The sequence below is a fragment of the Plecotus auritus genome (assembly GCF_963455305.1).
Source record: "Plecotus auritus genome assembly, chromosome: 5".
Lineage (NCBI taxonomy): Eukaryota > Metazoa > Chordata > Mammalia > Chiroptera > Vespertilionidae > Plecotus > Plecotus auritus.
Window position 1 is genome coordinate 23,787,834 of NC_137776.1, and position 21,052 is coordinate 23,808,885.

A 21,052-nucleotide genomic window follows, 5' to 3' on the forward strand; every position below is an offset into this window, starting at 1 on the left:
GATCAGAGGCTCTTGAGGGAAAAGGGGAAAAAAGGACTAAATATGGAGAAATAACCCCTGTTCAATCCTTAAATATTTTTCCTAGTCTTAGTATCCTAGAAACCTCCCTGTCCTACTACCCCTTGCCCTATCTCTATGGCCTCTTATTCAGCAATAGTCCCAACGAGAACTAGGGAAAACAGACCCCAGGCACTGACCGCATGGCCCTCTGACATCAGTCCTGGCCCCCCTGCACCTTCATCCCGAGCTCTCTGTCCCTGGTTTGTTTATCTTCCTATGTTGCTTATTTTGATGGCACATCCTTTTAGCTCAGTCTTGAATGACCTCTTGACCCTTCTGTGTCCTGTTTGTAGGACCCCAGGCAAGCAGAGTAACTGAAAAGATGCAGCGGCCATCAGAGATTCTGCAGTCCCATTAGGAAACCTTTCAGCTCTAGCAGCGATGCAGGACATCAGTGATTCCAGAGGTCACAAGAATTCCACATTATCCTAGCCCTTAACTCTCCTCTAATTGGTATGTACAACCAAAGTAGCAAAACAAAATAGGAGTAATCCTAGACAAGAAATGTAGGAGGTCCCAAACATACAGCTATAGTTTTATGTCCTTAGGCAAGGCACTTAACCTCTCAGAGGCTCAATTTCTTTTTTTTTTTTTTTTAATATATTTTTATTGGTTTCAGAGAAGAAGAGAGGGGGGGAGAGGTAGATAGAAACATCAATGATGAGAGAGAATCATTGATCGGCTGCCCCCTGCACACCCCCTGCTGGGGATCGAGCCCTCAACCCGGGCATGTGCCCTTGACTGGAATCGAACCTGGGACCCTTCAGTCTATAGGCTGACGCTCTATCCACTGTCAGAGGCTCAATTTCTTAATCTATGAAATGGAAAGCTACAGCTACCTGCCTCTCAGATCATTTGCAGATATAATAAAATTCTACAAGTCTATGAGGTTTGGATGATATCCACCCAAAGCCTAAAGGACCAGTATTCTTGAAGAGGCTGGTTCCAAAACACTAAGATCCTTCCTTGGACTCGCACCTGGATTCTATATGCTTTCTTTTGTGGTTTGTGTGCGTGTGTACGTGTGTGCGTGTGTGTGTTATTCTCACTCGAGGATATGTGTGGGGGTTTTTTTATTTGTTTTGTTTTTTCAAATAGATTTTGAGAAAGAGAGAGGGAGAGAGAGGGAGAGAGGGAGAGAGGGAAAGGGAAAGAGAGAGAGAAAGAGAGAGAAAGAGAGGAAATTTAATCGGTTGCCTCCTATATGTGCCCCGAGCGGGGATCAAATCTGAAACCTAGACATGTGCCCTGCCTGGCAATCGAACCCGCAACCTTTTGGTGTATGGGATGACACTCTAACTAACCAACTGAGCCTCCCAGCCAGGGCTCTATATGCTTTCACATTCAGGTCTGCAGGTTTCTACCCACTCCAACAGCACGGAAGAGATAAACCTCCAATTTTACCAAGGTACCGCAGTAGCAGGGATGAAGTATTATCTTTAAAAGCAGAGTCCTAGCCCTAGCTGGTTTGGCTCAGTGGATACAGTGTTGGCCTGTGGACTGAAGGGTCCCGGTTCTAATTCGGGTCAAGGGCACATGCCCGGGTTGCGGACTCGATCCCCAACAGGGGACATGCAGGAGGCAGCCAATCAATAATTCTCTCTCATCATTGATGTTTCTATCTCTCTCTCCCTCTCTGAAATCAATAAAAATATATTTAAATAAATAAATAAATAAATAAATAAATAAAAAGGAGAGTCCTGAAAGGTCTCCTAAAGAGGCTAAAGCTGACACTTAAAAAATTAATAGATGCCCTGACTGGTTTGGCTCAGTGGATAGAGCATCGGTCTGCGGACTGAAGGGTCCCAGGTTCGATTCCAAGGGCATGTACCTTGGTTGCGGGCACATCCCCAGTAGGGGGTGTGCAGGAGGCAGCTGATCAATGTCTCTCTTTCATCGTGTTTCTAACTTTCTATCCCTCTCCCTTCCTCTCTGTAAAAAAGCAATAAAATATATTTTTAAAAAATCAATAGAAATTTACAAGGTAGTTAAGTCCAGGGCATTGGGCATTCAGACAAAGGGAACAACATGTACGGGGATATAAAGTTAGAGAAAAAGCACCTTTGGTGATTAAAAGTCAATCTATATGACTGAAGCATAAAGTACATAAAGAAAAATGTCAAGAAACCAAGCTGGACAGTGTTGTAGGCACTAGATCAGGAAGGGACCCCCCTGCTGAGCTAAGAGTAAGCTTTGTATTGTTTAACTAAGGGACTGATGTACGAACCATGTCCTCTCCAGCCTATGTTAACCTTATCCCCAAACTTATAGACAAGGGAAGCTAACTGACAGAAAATGACCTAGGAAATCTCTCTCTACTATAAGTCTAGGTTTAATGGTCTCTCTTTCCCCATAAAGACTTGAAACCTTTTCTGCTTCAGGACTTAACAATATATGCTTTCCTTCTCCAGAGTTACAATTGCTTCAATAGATGGACTTAGCACTCAAATCGCATTTTTTTGTCCTTAGTGTTAAGACCCCAAGCATTATGGAGTTATTGCTCAGTCAACGCACAGAGGCAGAACAGGAAGTCCCACCTCAAGAACACCTGCTTTATGCTTAGCTCTGTGGAAAGCACTAATCTGGGGTTCAAAAGAAGTTTGAGTGACAGCCCCTACTCACAAGGAGTTTACAAATTCACTTAGAAGACAAGATAGAAAGATGAATAATTTATATATAACATAGTATTATAATAGCATTATTTACTTACATAAGAAAGTACCAACTTGAGTAACATATACCATTAGAAAACAGGGCAATAATACTAAGGTACTAACCGTACAACCAACAAGTCCCAGAAGAGTTAGAGAAGGAGAAGATCAATATTGACTGGGATTATCAAAGGTCACTATTAATAACACTCACCCTGTTTAGCATTTAACAGATGTTTCTTTTGGCCAAGCTCAATCCTTAGAAGGGAAACCTAGGCAGGAGCTTCTGACAGGCCACAATTATCTACTCCCCATTCATTCCTTTGCCAGTCCCCTTGTATAAACACTGTGATTTTCCACAGCCTACTGTGCCCACAAGACAGTCCCCAAATGGTAGCCCTATGCTTTCCACCTTCCTCTACTGCGGGATGTTAAAGGGGCCTCAAGAAGTAATAATAACTATCCCTCCCCCCATACTGATCCACAGTCCAGAACTGTGATCAGATCTCAACAAGCAAAGATTTAGCAAATGGGCAACCAAGCTTTCCAAGGTTAGAAAATTCCAAAGGAAATACCTAGGTACTTTAACAGAGATGTTTTATGAATGTTAATCGGCCCACTTTGCCTTTTATATTCTTTCCTCTTCTTTCCCCCATCTTCCCCATGTACATCTCAAGCTTTATTAGACTTTCTATAGGCAACTTTTTCAAAGAAAGGGCTTTCCAACCATGCAAGCAACCTAACACCCAAACACAAGTCACCACTTGGGCACCTGGAAAAAGGAAGTAAAGCCAAGTTGCACAGGACAAAGGAAATAACAAATACTCTACCTCTACCATAAATTGTTCCAAGAAAGAATTTTCTTCAAATGGTTCTGTCTTCAACCGATCTATAATAAGAAGAGATACAGAAAAGAAATGTGAGTCTTAGGACAAGCTTCCTACCTGTGAGATGGAAAGGAAACAGAGCCCAAAACTTCTTCTTGGGAAAGAGCACAAAGATGTGATACCCAGACTCACCTAGTCCAGTGGGAGAAGGGATGAGAAGGTGTGGGCAAACAGGAGGAGGAGAGGGTGATTAGCAACAAACAACAGGTTCGGTGGCAGCATGTGCTCCAGGAGTTTTTCCCAACATGAAGACAAAGGTCAAACTGAATTTTTATTCTGAAGTTGGAGCTATGCAACTTCCTGAAGTCCCAAGTTCATGTTGCCCTCGTACAATTTTGTATAGCTGCTGGCCCCTATCCAAAGTCTTTCCTTGCCAATGCCTAGGGCATGTCTGGACTCAGTCACAGCTTCTATTGGCCAGTTGGGTGCCAGCCAGGTGTTCCAGGCAGAGAGAGGTGTCACCAAGCATCAAGTCTCCAATTTTGGTCAGAACCTAGCACCCACCCTCGGGGAAGCCCTCTCTAATGCAAATAAAGTCCCCCCCTTCTCAGAGGCACCTTTGATTATCTGTACCATTTCCCACTCAATATCTGAAAGAATGTCCTCTCACCTCGGCTCAGTGTAGCCCCGCTCTCCTGGTAGTCCTGGATTTCTAGATCTTTCATACGAAGCAATGTTGCCAGCTCCCTCACTTGGCATTGCAATGCCAGACTTGTGCCCATCAGAGGACGAATCAAGTGTTGGGAGACCTTTCATGGAAGAGAGAGCAATTAGCCAAGAGATACATATAAAATACTCCCTAATACTGCATTAGGAACTAGAAATAAATACTGAAGAATAAATGTTTTCATAGGAACTTATAGTGTCATAGGCAAGCAATCCATTTACATGAATGTATACACTAATATAATAATTAAGTAAGTATATTAAAGAAGTTCAAGGATTGTGAGTCACAGACAAAAAATATGGGAAGAATAAAGAATACTCATGACCCTGCTGGTGTTGCTCAGTGGTTAAGCATCAACCCATGAACCAAGAGCTCCCTCGTTTGATTCCCCATCAGGGAACATGACTGGGTTGTGGGCTCGATCCCCAGTAGGGAGGCAGCTGATTGATGTTTCTTTCTATATATCCCTCTCCCTATATCTCTAAAAATCAGTAAAAACTTTCTTTAAAAAAGAATACTCATGAAGAGCTACCTAGAAGTGTGATTTCAAGAGAAGGATGTGGTGCAGCAATTTTTAGCAGAGACTGAGGCACAAAAGCAGAAGAGCCAACTAACCTTCAAGAAAGTAATTGTGGCTACAACAGACTATGCTAGCTGGAGTATAAAAGGAGACAAAAATCACAGAAAGTAGAGACTTCCAAGTCGAATTTGATCCAGACACTAATGAAGAGCCATTTCAGGGCTGATGATAGCCTAGAATGAGCCCAGAGTTTCAATCTGTTTCCACCAATGCCACAAAGTCTAAGGCCATTGTAATAGAAGCAAGACAGTCACTAAGAGACCAGCCTAGGAGGAAATAAACCACCAACACACCTTGGTCTTAATAAGAGGTAAAAAGGTCGCAAGCACAGACATACTGCAGTGCAGCTAGGATGATGTTCTCATGTGATAATGTACAGCAATACAAAATTATAATTTAATTCGCCTATGCAAAGTGTCCATTAGCCTTTGAAAGATGAAAGCCTTCGCCAAAGAAAATAACTAAAATCAATAATCTATTTGTGGTTCGAGGATGTTATCAGAGTTTCTTTCCCTTCCCCCAAGGAGATGAGCTGAAGGAGGCACTAAGAAATGCCCTAGACCAGAGGTCAGCAAACATTTTCTGTAAGGGCCAGAGAGTCAATATTTTCAGTTCTGCGGCCCATAAGTCCCTGTCGCAATACTCAACTATGCTTTGGTAGCATGAAAGGAGTCACAGACAACATGTAATAAATGAGGGTGGCTGGGTTCCAACAAAATTTTACAAAAATAGGCAGCAAGCCAGAGTTGGCCTGCTGGCCATAGTGTACCAACCCCAGCCCTCGATCTAAAACAGAGAACTTTTAGACAAGATACCCTACACAGGCTTAAAGTGAGGAAATGGTCCGGGAGTGTCCTATAAGATGTGCAAGCCATGCCCTAGCTGGTTTGGCTCAGTGAATAGAGCGTCGGCCTGCAGACTTGAAGGGTCCCAGGTTCGATTCCGGTCAAGGGCACATGCCTGGGTTGTGGTCTCAATCCCTAGTAGGGGGTGTGCAGGAGGCAGCCAATCAATGATTCTCTCTCATCATTGATATTTCTATCTCCCTCTCCCCCTCCCCCTCCTTTCCTCTCTGAAATCAATAAAAATATTTTTTTTTTAAATGTGCAAGCCAGACTTATTCAGTCAGGATGAGAAGTCTGAACTCTGCAGATTTTTGTGTTTTTGTTTTCCATTAATTTTCTAGTAAGGCTTCCTACTAAAAACTCCAATTGTATTGTGTATCAACTGGAGAGAAAAGGACTTTTTCCACATTTCTCTCATTGGGGAGGGGGGGCGTGTTAGGTGTTAGGTGTTAGTACCAGCAGCTTTTGTACCAGCATTGGGACCCAAGAAATGCTGGGGCACTAGCACAAAATGGAAGGCCAGAAATCAAGTCCTGTTATAGATACCAGTCACTTCTTTCCATCACACAGCACATCCCAACTGGTGCTGTCTGCCAGCTCAGATCCTTAGTGTAAACTTAAGCTTCCAGGAAGTACTGTTCAGAATGTGGCAGTTATGCTTTGGGAAAATTTATCTGCATTAGACCCAACCCTCTTTCCTAGGAATTGTTTTTGGTAACTTTGGTTCTGTTCAAGATAGATCAGGAAGAAAAACAGGTGAATAGTTGTATGAAAGCAAGTCAATATTTGGTGGGTTGAACTGACTGCACTTGCTTCCCAGCCAGTGTGGCTCAGCAGTTGAGCGTCAATCCATGAACCAAGAGGTCAGGGCACATGCCTGGGTTGCCGGCACGATCCCCAGTCGGGGGCGTGCAGGAGGCAGCAGATCAATGTTTCTCTCTCATCAATGTTTCCATCTCTCTTTCCCTCTCCCTTCCTCTCTCTCTAAAAAATCAATAAAAATATATTTAATAGAAAGTAATTGCACAAGCAGCATCACTAGCCATTTGGTGACAGCCTTCAAATAACAGAAACTCCTACAGTTAATTAACCAGCCTCCCTCCACCTTAATAGCAATTTGTTTAAGTATTAGTAAGGATAACAACATGAAACATGATGAGAAACAGGTTTTAATCATTGCCATGTCTAATTAAACATGGTAATGCTATACCAGGCAACTAAAATGATCTATTGGAGACTCCAGGGTCTATATAGCAAGGGGCGGGGGAGCTTTTTATCAGTAAATATTTTAACTTCTAAACTATTTCATAGGCTTGAGTTACATCACTCTGAATCATTGGGGTATAACTCACTTCAAAGTTAGATGAACACTAACTTAGATCAGTTAATCAGAACAAGGCATTGCGGCTGAAGGAATGGATTTCAAAGCAAATCCACAGACACTACAAGGAAAAATCTTGAAATGCTTTTGGAGGGCAGGGGCACACCCACCCCACCCCCTTCATTTACAGACAGCAATACAGGAAGAGATACAGTTCAACAAGTTAGTGCAACAAATACCTACCGTGTGCCTAATATGTGCTCTGACCCCACGAGGCCTATGCCCTCCAAGAGCGCAAGAGTTAAGGTCAGGAAGTGTGTGGATACAGAAGCAGGGGTTAGCAATCTTCTCCAGAGGGAAAGCTGTTTATAATTTCCCACAATGTCTTCAGATCTCGCCTAGAAATGTTCACAAGTCATAGGCAGGAGAGCAGAATGGCAGTTATCAATCTCAAGATGAATTGTATCAGGTCTGGATATAGTGAAAAGGGTTACAGACTTGGAATTAGGAGACCTCGGTTCTAGTTCTGGCTCTGGGATTACCTAGATGTAAAAATGGCTTAATCCCAAGTACTCTCATGGTCCCAATCCTTTCTAAAAAAGAAAAATTATGAAGTTGGAGTGTTTGCCCTCACAGGTCCACTATAATGCTAAGGATAAGTAATATTCCATATGTCCTCTTATTTAATCCTCATAACTCCATAGTAAGGTTGTGATCGGTATCTCCTACAGATAAAGAAACCGAGACTCATAAGAATTCAGTAATTTATCCTAGATCATATAAGTAATGAAAGTGGCAGGGCTGAGTTACAAATTCAGGTCTGCTGGTTCCAAAGCCTGTGGTCTTTGCTCTTTCTAACACACACACACACACACACACAAAAAAAAAAAAAAAAAAAAAAAAAAAAAAAAAAAAAACTTTGCATGTGAGTCCTAGGAATTATAAAATGGCCAAAGAGGTAACAAATTTGAAAGTCAAAATATGGAATACCAAGAATTACATTAGAAAAATATATATAAACAGCAAAAAGAATTACATTAGATACTAGAAAGAATACAAAGTGGAAAGGAGGAGAAGATAAGAGAAGTTGGCCAGAGTGGAAATAGGCTCGGAGTTGGAAAACAGGGACCTGAAGCTTTATATATTCCATAATATCCTGCAGAGACCTAAGAACTATTAAATTATTAATGTGAATACACTATATTGTAGAGAGGAAACAGGTACTCTCCTACTTTCCTGCCCCCAGGCCTATAATACCCTGCCTGACTAAATGTATTGTGATGAGTGATTACTAAGTTCTATACAATTAAGTGAAAAAAGCAAGGTACTGAACTGTGTAAAGAGTGTGCTGTCATTTGTGAAAACACATACATATACCCAGATAATATTTGATTGTGTGTATATATACATACATATATATACTGTATATGTACCTCTATATAGCTTTCTTTAAGAATTCACAAGAGCCCTGGCTGGTTTGGCTCAGTGGATAGAGTGTCAGCCTGCAGACTGAAGGGTCCCAGGTTCGATTCCGGCCAAGGGCATATGCCCTGGTTGCGGGCTCAATCCCCAGTGGGGGGTGTGCAGGAGGCAGCCGATCAATGATTCTCTCATCATGTTTCTATCTCTCCCTCTCTCTTTCTCTCTGAAATCAATAAAGATGTATTTTTTTTAAAAAAAAAAGAATTCACAAGAAGCTGGTATCATTAGTTGCTTTAGAGAAGGAAAATGAGAGACTGGGAAAGGGCGTAGAAAGAAGACCTATTTTTTTTTCCACTGTATACCCTTAAATGTCTGAAATGTTTGTCGTTTCATGAATTACTCATTCAAAAAAATTTAAAAGCTATCACAAGAATGAGTAACAAACAAAAATTATAACTGTGTGACCTCACAGACACACACATGAACTTGAAATAGTATCCACCTACGTCCTTGCCAGTGTCCACTGGCTCTTAACTTTTTCCCTATAAAGTTTCCTCAGGTCCTGGGATTTCCCTGGGATGGCATTCTTCTTCTTGTAAAGATAATTATTTTATTTTACATTAAAAAATAATCACTAATAAAATGTTCAATACTCACTCCTCCCACAGCCAACCAAGACTCATTTCACTCTGAAAAAAACTATTGCCTCTTATTGAAGCTCCCCAATTAGAGGAACTGGCCTAGAATAGTTTTTTCTTTACATATTTTCAATTGTAATATCATTATTCTTTTAAAAGAAAAAAATGTTAGAGTTCATCAACCTCCAAGGAGAACTGCCTCCCCAATCTCACTACTCTGAGTTTCTAGGGCTGTGTGGTGCAAAATGAGATTAACCATCATTTGGGCTTCTCAAATGTTTTGGTCCCAGAACAAGCATTATTGAGGGAACAATGCCCCCTGGCGTTACTTAGAAAAAGTTACAGGAGTTTTAAACAAAATAGGTAAGTTCTGTATATAAAACAGGATGGAAAATGTCACAAGAAATTCAATTAAAATCATTCAAAAAAGCAGCTAGCAGTCCCCTTCCCTACCCCGTGTTTGAATTTCACTTACCAAGGAAGGGCTAGCCAGGATGCAGTGGAAAGTCCAATAGAAGGGGAGACCAGAGAGCTCACTTCGCACCTGTAACATCAGTGCCCCCGCCACACGCTCACAGGAGAAGGTAGCTTTTCCAGGACAAACAATGTCTTTCAACAGTGGGCGAAGCAGATCATCCAAATGACAGAGAAAAGCCTCAGGGGGGGCAGTCAGACGCCTGTTCAGCTCCTAAAAAGGTAGCAGGAGTTGTACAGAGTGAGGGTGCTAAGAGGAAACTGACTCCTTTGTAAGTAACCGCAAAGGAAAACTCTGGTTAACATGAAGACAGACGCATGAGAAGAGAGATCAACTGGCCTACTTCACAATTCTGCCTTTACTGTATGCAGTACATAAACTAATACAGAGACCATGAGAAAAGATCCTAGGGCTATCGGTAGAAGTACAGGACATTAATTGGAATTATCTCAACCTGACTCAACCTTCCTTGACAACTGAAAGGCTAGCAGGCTGGTTGATGTTAATGTCCCCTGGCCATCAGTAGGAAATAAGTTATACCCATTACCACAGCAGTACTTCTCTTCACACTTACCTTGGCTCGCTGGCTGACCACACTTGCATCCACCTGTTCATGCCACACCTCTTGAAGATCTGAAACCAGCAAGGCATAGCCCTGCTTGGTGATATAAGCCTTAGCCAAGAGGGAGTTTTCGGCAAGCTGTAGCCATGCCCATGGCTGCATCAATAGGCCTTGCTCCAGTTCTTCCATCTGCAGGAAAGTCTTAATTAGCAGTGTCCCCAGGGTATTATAGGCCTGCAGGCAGAGAAGACCAGCAGAAAGTTCAATATCAAATAAGTCTCATGAAATTCCTCCCTAATAAAACAGAAAAAAATGGGTTTATATTCTACCCCATTCATCACCCCCATCTCCCCAACCCCAGTATATAACCAATTGAGCACCAATCTTAGTACCTCTTTGCCACTAAAAATCTATTTAGAATTTTGAGGAATTTTCTTCCCATATTAAGTTCCTAGAGGGCATAAAATATCTCTTTCTGCTATAGTGTTTAAGCCTCAGCATATTGGTATTAGTATTTTTGCTTTCTAATAATACAACTTAATGTGGAAACCTAAACCATTCTTGTTGCATATTTATCACATTCCTAAGAAATGTGTCAATGTTATCTTTTCCTAAAACTTCTAGAAGAGAAGGAATAGTTCTTGTCTCAGAAAACATCATAAATCATAAGTGTCATCAGATAAAATTCAAATTATTTGATCATTATCTAAAAACAAAACTCTAGAAGCTCTCAGAATATATATATTCACTAAACAGAAATACATATTCTATAAATATATACAATATAATGACAAATATAATAATAGATGATATATATAAAATAATATAAATATATATTCCCTAAGACAGATTCTTAATCTAGAATCTATGCATGTGAATCCTCTGCAATTGCATGCAAATTTGTGCATACATGCATATACTCATCTGGGGAGAAGAAGTCCACAGCTATTGACAAATTCTCAAAGGAATCAATGACACACAAATAAAAAGCAAATAAACACTGTGTCCAGAGCAAACAGGAAAGACCCCAAGTCCCATTTCAAGAAGAACCTGAAAGACTAAGACGTCATGAATACATGACAGAGTACATCACAGAGTTAGAGATGATGAACACCCACTTCACTCATCCCCCACATCCCCACCCTGAGGCACTGCCATCAATGATACCATGCCCTACTACACATCCTGGAACAAATGAAAAGCAACTTTTCTACTTCAACAATTCAATCTGTAGCCTTAACCTAGGTATTCATTAACTATGGCTCCTTGACAAGAAGTTTTATTTTTCTTGTGGGTTAGAAAAAGGGGGAAGTGTTATAATTTCCTTTATTATTTCAGTATATAAATACAAAGTAAAGTGGGGTAGGGGGGGGCACCTCAGAATATAAAGAAAATTCCTTGGGTTTCATTAACAAAGTTAACATGGTTTGCTCCAGTCATTTCCATCTCAGTCAAAGCCAATATTCTTCCAACCACAACCTAGTTTTTTAAACACAGCCTTGTAACATAACTTAATTTGTACAGTGGGTAGACAAGTGAAATATTGTGACTTTCATTTGCAGCAGCCTCAGAATTTGTTTGTTGAATGGTACATCAGTCACATTTCCTACCGTGCTGCTCCTCCCGGGAAGAAAAGATCTTGGAATGATTAAGCTAATCCTCACTGTACCAGAACTCATTGACAAAGGTCACAGACACAGTGAAGTCGCCAAACCCTTCTCTCCCTTAGTGGCACTACCTAGAGTATACTGTCTGATTCACCAAAATTGGGTTATCCTGGCCAGTCACTTCAGAAAGTCCAGAAGCTCAGGAACATCAAACTGTGGAGCTTTTGTGTAATTGTTTTGTTTTGGAGGTAGGGGAGGAGTTTAAAGTGTGGCCTGGGTCAACAGGCCCCATAAAAAGGTCTGAGATATTTAGCGCCACCTGCGTCCTGTTGGGTCTGAGGCTCTCTATCCCACCTTTTTCTTCTTTTCTTCAAGATCGCCTTTAACCCTCACGTTAACCAGATTTGCCCGTTTATTAATTTTTAATATATTTTTATTGATTTCAGAGAGGAAGGGAGAGGGGGAGATAAACATCAATGATGATAAAGAATCATTAATCAGCTGTCTCCTGCATGCCCCCCAACTGGAGATCCAGTAGCAACCCGACATGTGCCCTGATAGAATCCAACCCTGACCTCCTGGTTCAGTGGTCGGCAAACTCATTAGTCAACAGAGCCGCAGTTTGCCGACCACGGTCCTGGTTCATAGGTCCAAGCTCAACCACTGAGCCACCCGGCAGACCCGTTTATTATTCTTGAACGAAGTGAGGGTGCACCCAGGGCCAACAGCAAGGTGAGGTCACGGGGGAAGGCAGATCTGCACCAAGCCCCGCCCCTCGGCCTGCAGTCCGGCGCAGTTCCCTCGCCATCCAGCAGAGGGCAGCAAGGCCCCGGCGACTCTTGGGCTGGGCCACGCCCCGCTCCTGTGGGAGGGACGAACCCTCGTTCCTTCAACTGCAGCCCCAGCCCAGGAGCCGCGCCCGGCGCCCTCGCTAGACGGACCTCCGCTGTCCGCCTTAGCATTTCTACAGCTTCGGCCTCACTGGGGCGCGGCTCGGGACCCCTCAGGGGCTAACAAAGCCAACCACCCGCTGCTTTGTCGCACAAAACAGCCCGCCGAGGAGCTGCCTCACCGACCCCGCCTCGCGGCCGGGAGGCGGGCTGTGCGCGCGCGGCCCCGAGGCCCCGCCCACCCCGGGAGGTCGGACCGGGAACGTGGGCCGCGCGCGGGTCCCTCCTGGGACAAAGCGCCCGTGGCCGCGGCAGCGCGCAGGGTCGGAGTATCCCCGCGCCGCTCGGCCCGGCTCTGGTCCCGATTCGAGCACAACCCCACCTACCGTGAACGGCTGCAACAGCTCCCACCCTCCCCGCGGCAGGCCTGCCGCCCACGCAAACCGAAAGGCCTAGACTAGAGCCATTCCCCACCCCCACCGGGAGGCGGGGCCTTAGGGACATAGGGCGGAGCCCGGGGCCGGCATGGGCGGGACATCTGGGCCCTCGGAGCTGATAGAAGGAGCGCTCAGACCTGGAGGTCCACCCTGGCCAGCTGGAGAGGCAGGGCGGCCCGCTGGTAGAGAGGTGGAGGGGGAGCGGGGCTGGCCCGCTCAGTGGTTGAGCGTCCACCTATGAACCGAGGTCACCGTTGGATTCTGGTCAGGGCACATGCCAGGGTTGCAGACTCCATCCCCATTAAGGGGTGTGTAGGTGGCAGCAGATCAATGATTCTCTCTCATCATTTTTTTGTTAGTTTTTTAATGCCCTGTGAGGTGCAGGGGAGGAGTCCTGTATTTGGACTTGTCAATAAATGTCACTTCCCCTGCCTCCCCTACATTGCCATAATTAGGCTTTATCACCACTGAGAAGCTGGAAATCCCTCAAATCATCTTGTGCTTTGTACAACTTAGGTTTTTTCTTGAGCTGGATACCTGAGCTGAAAAATTCTTCTGGTGCATTTTCCACAACCCCAAATCTTCCTCTTGCTAAGGCCAGTTTCAGTGCTGCTTCTTTCAATAAAGCCTTTCCCATTATCCCAAGTCAGAATTAATTGCTTCTTCCTCTTTGCTGCCATGGCATTGTTTTAATCTTCGATACAGACTGCCTTCTGCTTTGGATTTTAGTTAATAATTATATAAGTCTTTTAAAACCATAAGTGTCTTTTTTTAATATATTTGTATTGATTTCAGAGAGGAAGGGAAAGGGAGAAAGAAACATCAATGATGAGAGAGAATCACCAATTGCCTGCCTCCTACGAGCCTGCAACCCGGGCATGTGCCTTTGACCAGTATTGAACCCAGGACCCTTCAGTCCGCAGGCCAACACTCTATCCACTGAGCCAAACCAGCTAGGGCAAAACCATAAGTGTTTTGAGAGGGCAGGGACCCTGTCATATCCATACCTGTAGTTCCAGGGCCTTGCACATGGGAAGCGCTCAATAAATATTTAAGTGAATGCTGGAGTTCAAGTATAGATAGTTTACAAGCAAAATCTTATTTATTCATTCATGGCCCCTGCTCTGAAACAGTTGGACCTAATTAAGAGAAGGAAAGGCAACATACCTATTGGGAAACAAGACCCTTAGGTAGACCCATTTTACACACACACATACTCCCTAAGAGAACGTAGAACCTGAGAGCTGACTCTCCAGCAAGCTGGGCGATAGAGCAATCTAACCAGAGCAGAAGTATGAATCCTGGAATTAATGGGGCCTAAGTTCTTCTCTGCTAGACCGGGGGCACTGTTCCCCCAAACCAGGCAGCAAGTCGGCTGTCTCTCCTGGCTCAGCAGGCCCTCCTTCCTCATTCCCAGGGTCTTCAGGCCGTGGGCAGAGGCAACGGGCCAACTGGGGAATGCAGGGACACAAGTTTTGGAGGGAAAAAGGAAGCTCATACTCTTGAAGAGCCTTCTCCCTGGAGTTCTGAGGCATCCAAGCTTCTTGGGCAGTGAAAGGGGATGGTAGCCCTTGACCTAGGCCTCGTTCAAGCCGTGTGCCTGCAAAACAGAAGTCGGTCAGGCCATTGCCCAACCCAGGGAGTGATGACTTCCTGGCCATTCCCAGTCTAGGGCCTGACCTCAACTTACCAGGAATGGTGTTCTCTAGGAGGAAACCCAAAAGGCCCGCCAGGAAGATGTGCTCTGTGAGCAGCGAGCGAAGTAACACATCCAAGGGGCTCCAGCCTATAGGATTGGGATCAGGCAGGAGGGGAACTCTGATACTATGCAAGGCCAATGAGTCTCATACTTCCAGACTTAAATCTAAGTCTTGGACTAAGGACAGATCTTTCTGAATCGTAGTTACATCCCCTTTGTCCTTTGTGCCTCTCCACCCTGGCCCTTCTCACAGGATCCCTGCTCAACACCCTATCTTCTGAGCATCCACATGCCCTCCAGATATGCTTTGGTTGTTCCAGGCTCCCTGTCTCTGGAAAATTTTGTATTAAAATCCCCAACTTTATTTCCCACTTACCTTCTATGCTCTAGCCTGGGTTTTTCAACCTCAGTACTACTAATCTGTCTTGTGCACTGTAGGATACTAAGCAGCATCCCTCTACCCACTACATGCCTGTAACAATTCCCCATCCCCTTTTTGTAACAGCCAAAAATGTCTTCAGACATTGTCAAAATCATTCTTAATTGAGAACCACTGCGGCTTGCTAAGCTGAACTAACAAACTAAGCTATTTCTGCTCTCAGGGCATCCCCTATGACTTCCTACTTCTATGTCTTTATGATGAGTCCTCCACCAGGAATGACCTTCTCACCAAATGTGCTTAAATCTTAGCATCCTTCAAGACCAGCTCAATGTTACTTTCTCCATAAAACTTACCTGGATCATCTCAAACCATAAGTCATCCATCTCTTCACCACTAAGCAGCACAGCTCTTTATCTGAACCTTTCCTGTTATGTGCCTACACATCTAATTTCTTTTACTAGACTGTAACATCTGGAGGCACCTTTGTATCCCAAGGAATTTGCATGGTGCTCAATAAATATTTGCTAAACAAGTGGATGACCTATTTATACGAAAGACCAGAAGAGGGTGTAGGGGGTCTGCAATTCAGAGAGCCTCGAGCCTCAAGCCCTGGCTTCCCAATACTGAGCAACTCCTCCCCCCCTCCCTCCCACCTGTGCTTAGTAGGACCGGAGCTTCCCGAAGCCATCTTGGCAGCAGCAGGGCCATGAAGATGGTGAAGCCAACAATGAAAACATTCCGCCCAGAGTCAATGTCAGCCAGGTGGAAGTTGGAGAATCCAGTAGACAGAACCACAGCCTGGGTCACGCCCAGCACTCCACCTGTCTCATAGGAAAGTCATCAAAGGAGTTGCGAGAGGGCTGGCATAGCAGGGAGTATTGCAGGGTGGGGCAGATTGTGACGGAGAGAAATGACCAAAAGGCTGGTTTCTGATTCTGCCAGAAGCCAAATCAAGGGCTTCTGTTGGGCTGAGAAAATGAAGGCAGCTGTCATACATGTCCTTGTATCAGGGAGACTATTCAGAAAAAAAGGGTGCCAGCCACAGCAACAGTTGGGCCACTAGGTCAGTGGTCGGCAAACTCATTAGTCAACAGAGCGGCAAACCGCGGCTGTGGCTCGCGAGCCGCAGTTTGCCGACCGCTGCACTAGATCAATACTAAGGAGATACTAGGGCGGATACTAGGTCAATACCAGTTCTGCTGATACATTCACTCACCAAGAACAGGCAGTGGGATGGTGGTGAGGAAGTGGGCCAGCCTCGGGGAGAGCCCAAGCCCCACACAGAGCAGCCCCACCAAGTGGGCCACTCGCTGAGATCCAGCCTACATGAAGAAGAGACGTTAGAAAACAGGTACCTCTTTGGCTATTCAAGGTGTTTGCCTGGTGGCCTCTTCTCACCATTTGGATCCCAACTCAAATGTTACCCTTCCACAGAACATCCCCAAGCACTCTACCTAAAGGGGCCTAAGGGGCCTCCATTACTCAACCACTATCCCACTACCTGCTTTGTTTTCGGGAAATTACCTTATTTATGTTTTGGGGTGTGTGTGTATGTTTCTCAAATTGTCTGCCTCTCCCTTTCTGAAGACCCCAAGAGAGCAGGGACTTTATCTGACACATTCTTCACTGGAACCCCAGCCCTGATACAGTGCCCGAGGCATAGAAGTTCAATATTGATTTGGTGTCTTCCTTACACTCCTAGCCCCTTATCACTTGTAGGCACCACCCTAAATGAGAACACTGATGTGAAGTGCCTAAAAGAGTATAGCACACAGCTGTCAGTCGGTCAGTGTGAGTTCCCTTCCCCTCTCTTGCACCTCTGGCACAGCCCCCGCCCCATCCCATCCACATACCTGGATAAGACTAACTGTGCCCACATTGGGGAAACTGGATGCAGTGCCTATCGGGCTCCCCAGCAGCCCAGCCAGCACACTTCCCAAGCCCTCCAGGCTCAGCCCTCGACTGCAGGCATGTGGAGGTGGAGAAGGCAAATGCAGCAGCCAGCCACACAAGGCGTAGCAGCCCAGGGAGCTGATGGAGGTTGCCAAGGCCATGGAGATGCCTGCAGCCAGAGCCCGGGGTGTCAGCAAGGGCCAGACCCACTCAGCTGAAGAGAGAGGAAGTCACTTTGGGACCGGACTCAAGTCTGGAGCATCCCCTTACCTCCAAAGGACTGTGCTACAAGAACCCTAGAGGCCCCATTGCCTTTGAAGATGTCTTAGGACAAAACCATCAAACTCTTAGAATAAAAACCATCCTTTTACCATGGTCTACAGGTCCTCTTGGCTCTGACCTTACCTCTGTCCCTTTAGCCTCAATTCCCACCACTCTCTGCCGGACTTCCCTCACTCCAGATACACTGTCCTTGTTTAAGATCCTTATATTTGCCGTGCTGCTGGCTACCACAGGGCTTTTGCATATGCTGTTCTCTCCACCTGGAATGCTCTTCTGTCTTCCTTCACCCAGTTAGGTCCTACTCATCTCTCGTATTTCAGCTCAATGATCACTTCCTCAAGAATACCTTTCCTGACTCTCTGATAAAGTCAGACTCCCCATTTTAAGCTTTCATCACACAATGTACTCCCCATTGTTACACTTGCCACATGAAATTTTGCATTACTTGGATGCCTACTTAATTAGGATCTGTATTGCCCAATAGATTATGTTTCATGAGAACAGGTACAATGTTTGTCATGTTTATCACTATGTCCCCTATCAAGTACCTATTAAATGGATGAATGAGCAGATTTCAGATACAGTGCCTCAAAAGCAATCTTTATACACAGGTCACTAACTCAAACACCTTGCGGTAGGTAACATAAATGTGTAAATTGGGTAAGGAGTATCAGTAGAGAGTGCTGGGGATTGCAGACATCTCTTAAGACTAAATAAAACATCTGTGGTGAGGGGCTGGCATTGCCCCTGAGAATGGCAATTTCTCTCCCCTGTGTGTTTTGAGAAAACACAGGATTTAACTCAGAAATTAAGTTCATTAAATCTTGAGTTGAAAGAAAGAGACACCTTCATTTCAGCAAGAGGATGGAGGACTAGGAGAAAACGTACTTGGGTGAGGCAGCCAAAACCACGGTGCCTCAGTGGGGGCAGACAGCTCCAGGGGGATGACGCTGAGACTCAGAAGGGCAGAGATGATCCACACAGAGGCCACTGGGACCAGCACCTGAGGGGCAAGACTGAGATGGAAAAGAACCTCCCTCCACCCCCCAGATCCTTCCGGGCCAGCCTTAGAAGAGTAACAGAGGCCAGATAGTAGGGGGTAGGTCGAGCAAGTGTTCCATGCTGGCCCTTCTAATCTTGACTGCCTCTGCCCAGACCCCCACATACCGAGAGGAGCCGGAAGGCAGGGATGCCAGTGCAAGTTGAAGAGGTTGAAGCTGGCCTCCAGGGGCATGGAGGTAACTGGCAGGAGCCCAGGTGCTGAGAACAAACCACCATGAGCAGGATAAGCCTAGGAGAGAGAAGGAACTTGAGGAGCAGGAGGAAGCAGGCATCCTGAGGCAGGCAATGGAGACAGGAGTGGCAGAATACCACAAAAGAGAAGAAAGCCCCTGTGGACGGGGAAGGACGGCATTTTGGGGGTCAGCGGAAGACTGTGTGAAAGTTAGGGAGACCAAATGAATCCACAAAGTCGTCCCTGCTCAGATAGCTACTCAATCTGGTAGGGCCAGCAACTCTGCCCTCCCCCCGTCCTGTCCTGCACACCCCGCTGGTCACCACCCCACGCCTCTCAGGACTTACGTACAGCAAGGCCAGCCCCCAGTGACCAGAGCAGAACAGGGCCACCTCCCTGTGGGCAGAGAGCCCTGCCACAACCAGGCTGGGGGCCAGTACCAGGGGTCCGCAGTGAAGGAACAAGTGGCCAGGAGCCCCCAATAGTCCCAGCGTGCCCTGCAGCAGCCCAGACACCACCACTGCCCCAGACACCTAGTGGAGTGGAGGACAGAGAAAACATTCTGCTTGACCGAGTTGACCTTGGCTGGACTTCCTAATTCCAGGGTGGGTCCCTTCCCCAGAGCACCCCCACCCCCTTCTCCCAGAGCAGCTCACTCCCTGCATAATGGAAACCAGAGCCTCCCCAGCCTCAGGCACTACCTCTTGGAGAGAAGTAGTCCAGAGCTCCAGGCTATGGCAGCCAGGCCCCTCACACGGGTGCAGCACGTGGGAGGCTGGAAAGTTGGGGGCATGGAGAAGAGGTAAATGGGATGGAGACCCATGGCAGTGCCGTCCTAGCTGATGCCTGGCACAGCTTCAAGACCCCCAAGGTGCCTTTTCTCAATTCTGTACCTACCTACACCTGTATGCTCAGATTAGCACCCAACCCCACCCTCACCCTTGCTTGGTGCTCACAGTTTCCAGGTGTCTGGATGGCCAGAGGCAGCTTCTGGTTGGTCAACACCAGAGCAGGGACAAGGAACTCAAAGGATGGAGCCTGGACAAGAGGCAGCCTGTAGGAACAGCAGCCCCAGCAGGTCTGGAAACAGGTTGCAGCCAAAAGGACTTCCCGAGGTTCTCCTAGCCACCCCCGGGACCTGCCCTCTCCCTCTAGGGAACCCCCCTTACCTGCTGCCCATCCAAGTTTGCAGGATGGTAGACACACCACATGCAAAGAGGCTGGAGGCCAGGAGGTGGGCAGGGGAGTAAGAGAGTCCTCCTGGGGGGAGACTTCGAAGCAGAAGCAGGTGCGAGGCACAGAGGAGAGAAGCCAGGACCAAAATATGCTGCAGGTGGAGGTATGGGAAGGGGTGGTCTTCAGAATTAGGCAGAAATACCTATTTCCAGAGAATTTCTAATGCCACATCTATTCCCCAAACACCCCCTTCAGATAGCACCAACTCCTGCACATCTGCCTCCTACCTGCAAAGCCAGAAGACAGCCGAGGCCCCAGGGAGGAGGCCCACTGAGAGAGGCCCAAGAGTGGGAGGAGGGATTTTGGACAGCAATCTGTGGAGACAGGGGAGCCCGGGTTTGCTGGGAGCCCACAGATCTGAGTTGGATGGTTTGGGGGTGTGATCGGCTCATGCTGTCCTGCCTTTCGTCTTGTGTTGACTGCCCTGAGCCAGAATTAAGTAGAGTAAGAGGTCAGAGTTTGGCTGCCTGGAGTGGGGAGGTGGTTGGAGTGCCAAAGAAGCAGAACGAAGGAATGAGAGATTTGGGAGAGACATAGCACTTTCACCTTTGCCCAGTTCTTGTGCAAATTCCATCACCCATTAACTGGGAGTCATGTTCTGGACCCCTCCCCCAAGAATCTCCATCTAGATCCCTTGTTCCAGTCTCTGTAAAGCAGGATAAGAAAGGTGAGGAGACCTAGAAAATAACCTGGGAAGATTTTTGACTTTATTCCCTCCTCTCCAATGCGATTTAGAACCATCATTATTACACTAGTCCTCTACCCTTTCAGGGTCAAAGCCCTTGGACTACCTTAAAAGGTAATGGATGGGTAATGAATGACATACATGACAATCTATATAATGTCCTCACTGTAATATAAAGGAGAAATAAAAATAATTTATGGCAAAAGGTATTTCATTATGTGAAAGTTTGGGCCCAACTAAAAGAGAAGGCCATGAAGTGATCCAGTCCCCACCCCCATATGAATCACTGTGGATGCAGTAGCCATGATGGCGATACTGGTCCTTTCCCGTCGACTCATGGACAACAGGCAATGCTGTCATTGGTGACCTGATGCTCCAAAGTAGTGAACAAGTTCATGGTAAAGTGCTAAAGCAAAGTAAGTTTTAATTTGCAAGGAGGTGCATTCCTGGAAAACGGAGTCTTTTTCAAAATGTGCAAAAAGGACTTTGTGTTTACATGTGAAGTTAGATAGTTCTAGGGTCCAATATAAATAGGGTTTTCCTATGCAGGATGTGCAGCCGGTCACTCCAAAGTCATCTTGGGAATTCTTCTTAATAAG

The 21,052-nt window shown here is 45.8% G+C and overlaps 2 protein-coding genes across 3 annotated transcripts in view; both read right to left on the minus strand.

The window, feature by feature from the left end:
- Positions 1 to 13,114, minus strand: part of NHEJ1 (non-homologous end joining factor 1) — an 84,322-nt gene extending 71,208 nt beyond the window's left edge. The window contains exons 1-5 of the mRNA XM_080669442.1: positions 12,992 to 13,114; positions 10,121 to 10,342; positions 9,547 to 9,759; positions 4,209 to 4,347; positions 3,542 to 3,600 (exon numbers count right to left, since the gene is read on the minus strand). Coding sequence (XP_080525568.1) covers positions 3,542 to 3,600; positions 4,209 to 4,347; positions 9,547 to 9,759; positions 10,121 to 10,297 — 588 coding nt within the window. The 5' untranslated portion in view covers positions 10,298 to 10,342; positions 12,992 to 13,114. The remainder of the gene's footprint in view (positions 1 to 3,541; positions 3,601 to 4,208; positions 4,348 to 9,546; positions 9,760 to 10,120; positions 10,343 to 12,991) is intronic.
- A 1,004-nt stretch (positions 13,115 to 14,118) lies between these two features.
- SLC23A3 (solute carrier family 23 member 3) lies at positions 14,119 to 20,195 on the minus strand. 2 transcript variants are annotated; one of them, XM_080669039.1, is made up of 12 exons: positions 19,996 to 20,195; positions 19,702 to 19,859; positions 19,489 to 19,586; positions 19,234 to 19,307; positions 18,884 to 19,065; positions 18,466 to 18,589; positions 18,187 to 18,301; positions 16,977 to 17,230; positions 16,340 to 16,445; positions 15,777 to 15,944; positions 14,733 to 14,828; positions 14,119 to 14,642 (listed from the first exon to the last, which is right to left on the minus strand). In XM_080669039.1, exons 1-12 carry the CDS (start codon positions 20,158 to 20,160, stop codon positions 14,350 to 14,352), a joined length of 1,833 nt encoding a protein of 610 aa, XP_080525165.1. In that variant the 5' UTR covers positions 20,161 to 20,195; the 3' UTR covers positions 14,119 to 14,349. The 2 variants fall into 2 exon arrangements, with proteins under 2 accessions (XP_080525165.1, XP_080525166.1); XM_080669040.1 differs by lacking the exon at positions 16,977 to 17,230 and having other exon boundaries at positions 14,120 to 14,642; positions 18,187 to 18,232; positions 18,466 to 18,558; positions 19,996 to 20,174.
- Between the last annotated feature and the right edge of the window lie 857 nt (positions 20,196 to 21,052).

Coding starts and splice junctions, on each gene's coding strand:
- SLC23A3 (XM_080669039.1), bottom strand. CDS start 20,160: ATGAGCCGATCACACCCCCAAACCATCCAACTCAGATCTGTGGGCTCC. Junction 19,860..19,995: donor GCTGTCTTCTGGCTTTGCAG/GTAGGAGGCAGA, acceptor CTCCACCTGCAG/CATATTTTGGTCCTGGCTTC. Junction 15,945..16,339: donor CATCCCACTGCCTGTTCTTG/GTGAGTGAATGT, acceptor CCTATGAGACAG/GTGGAGTGCTGGGCGTGACC.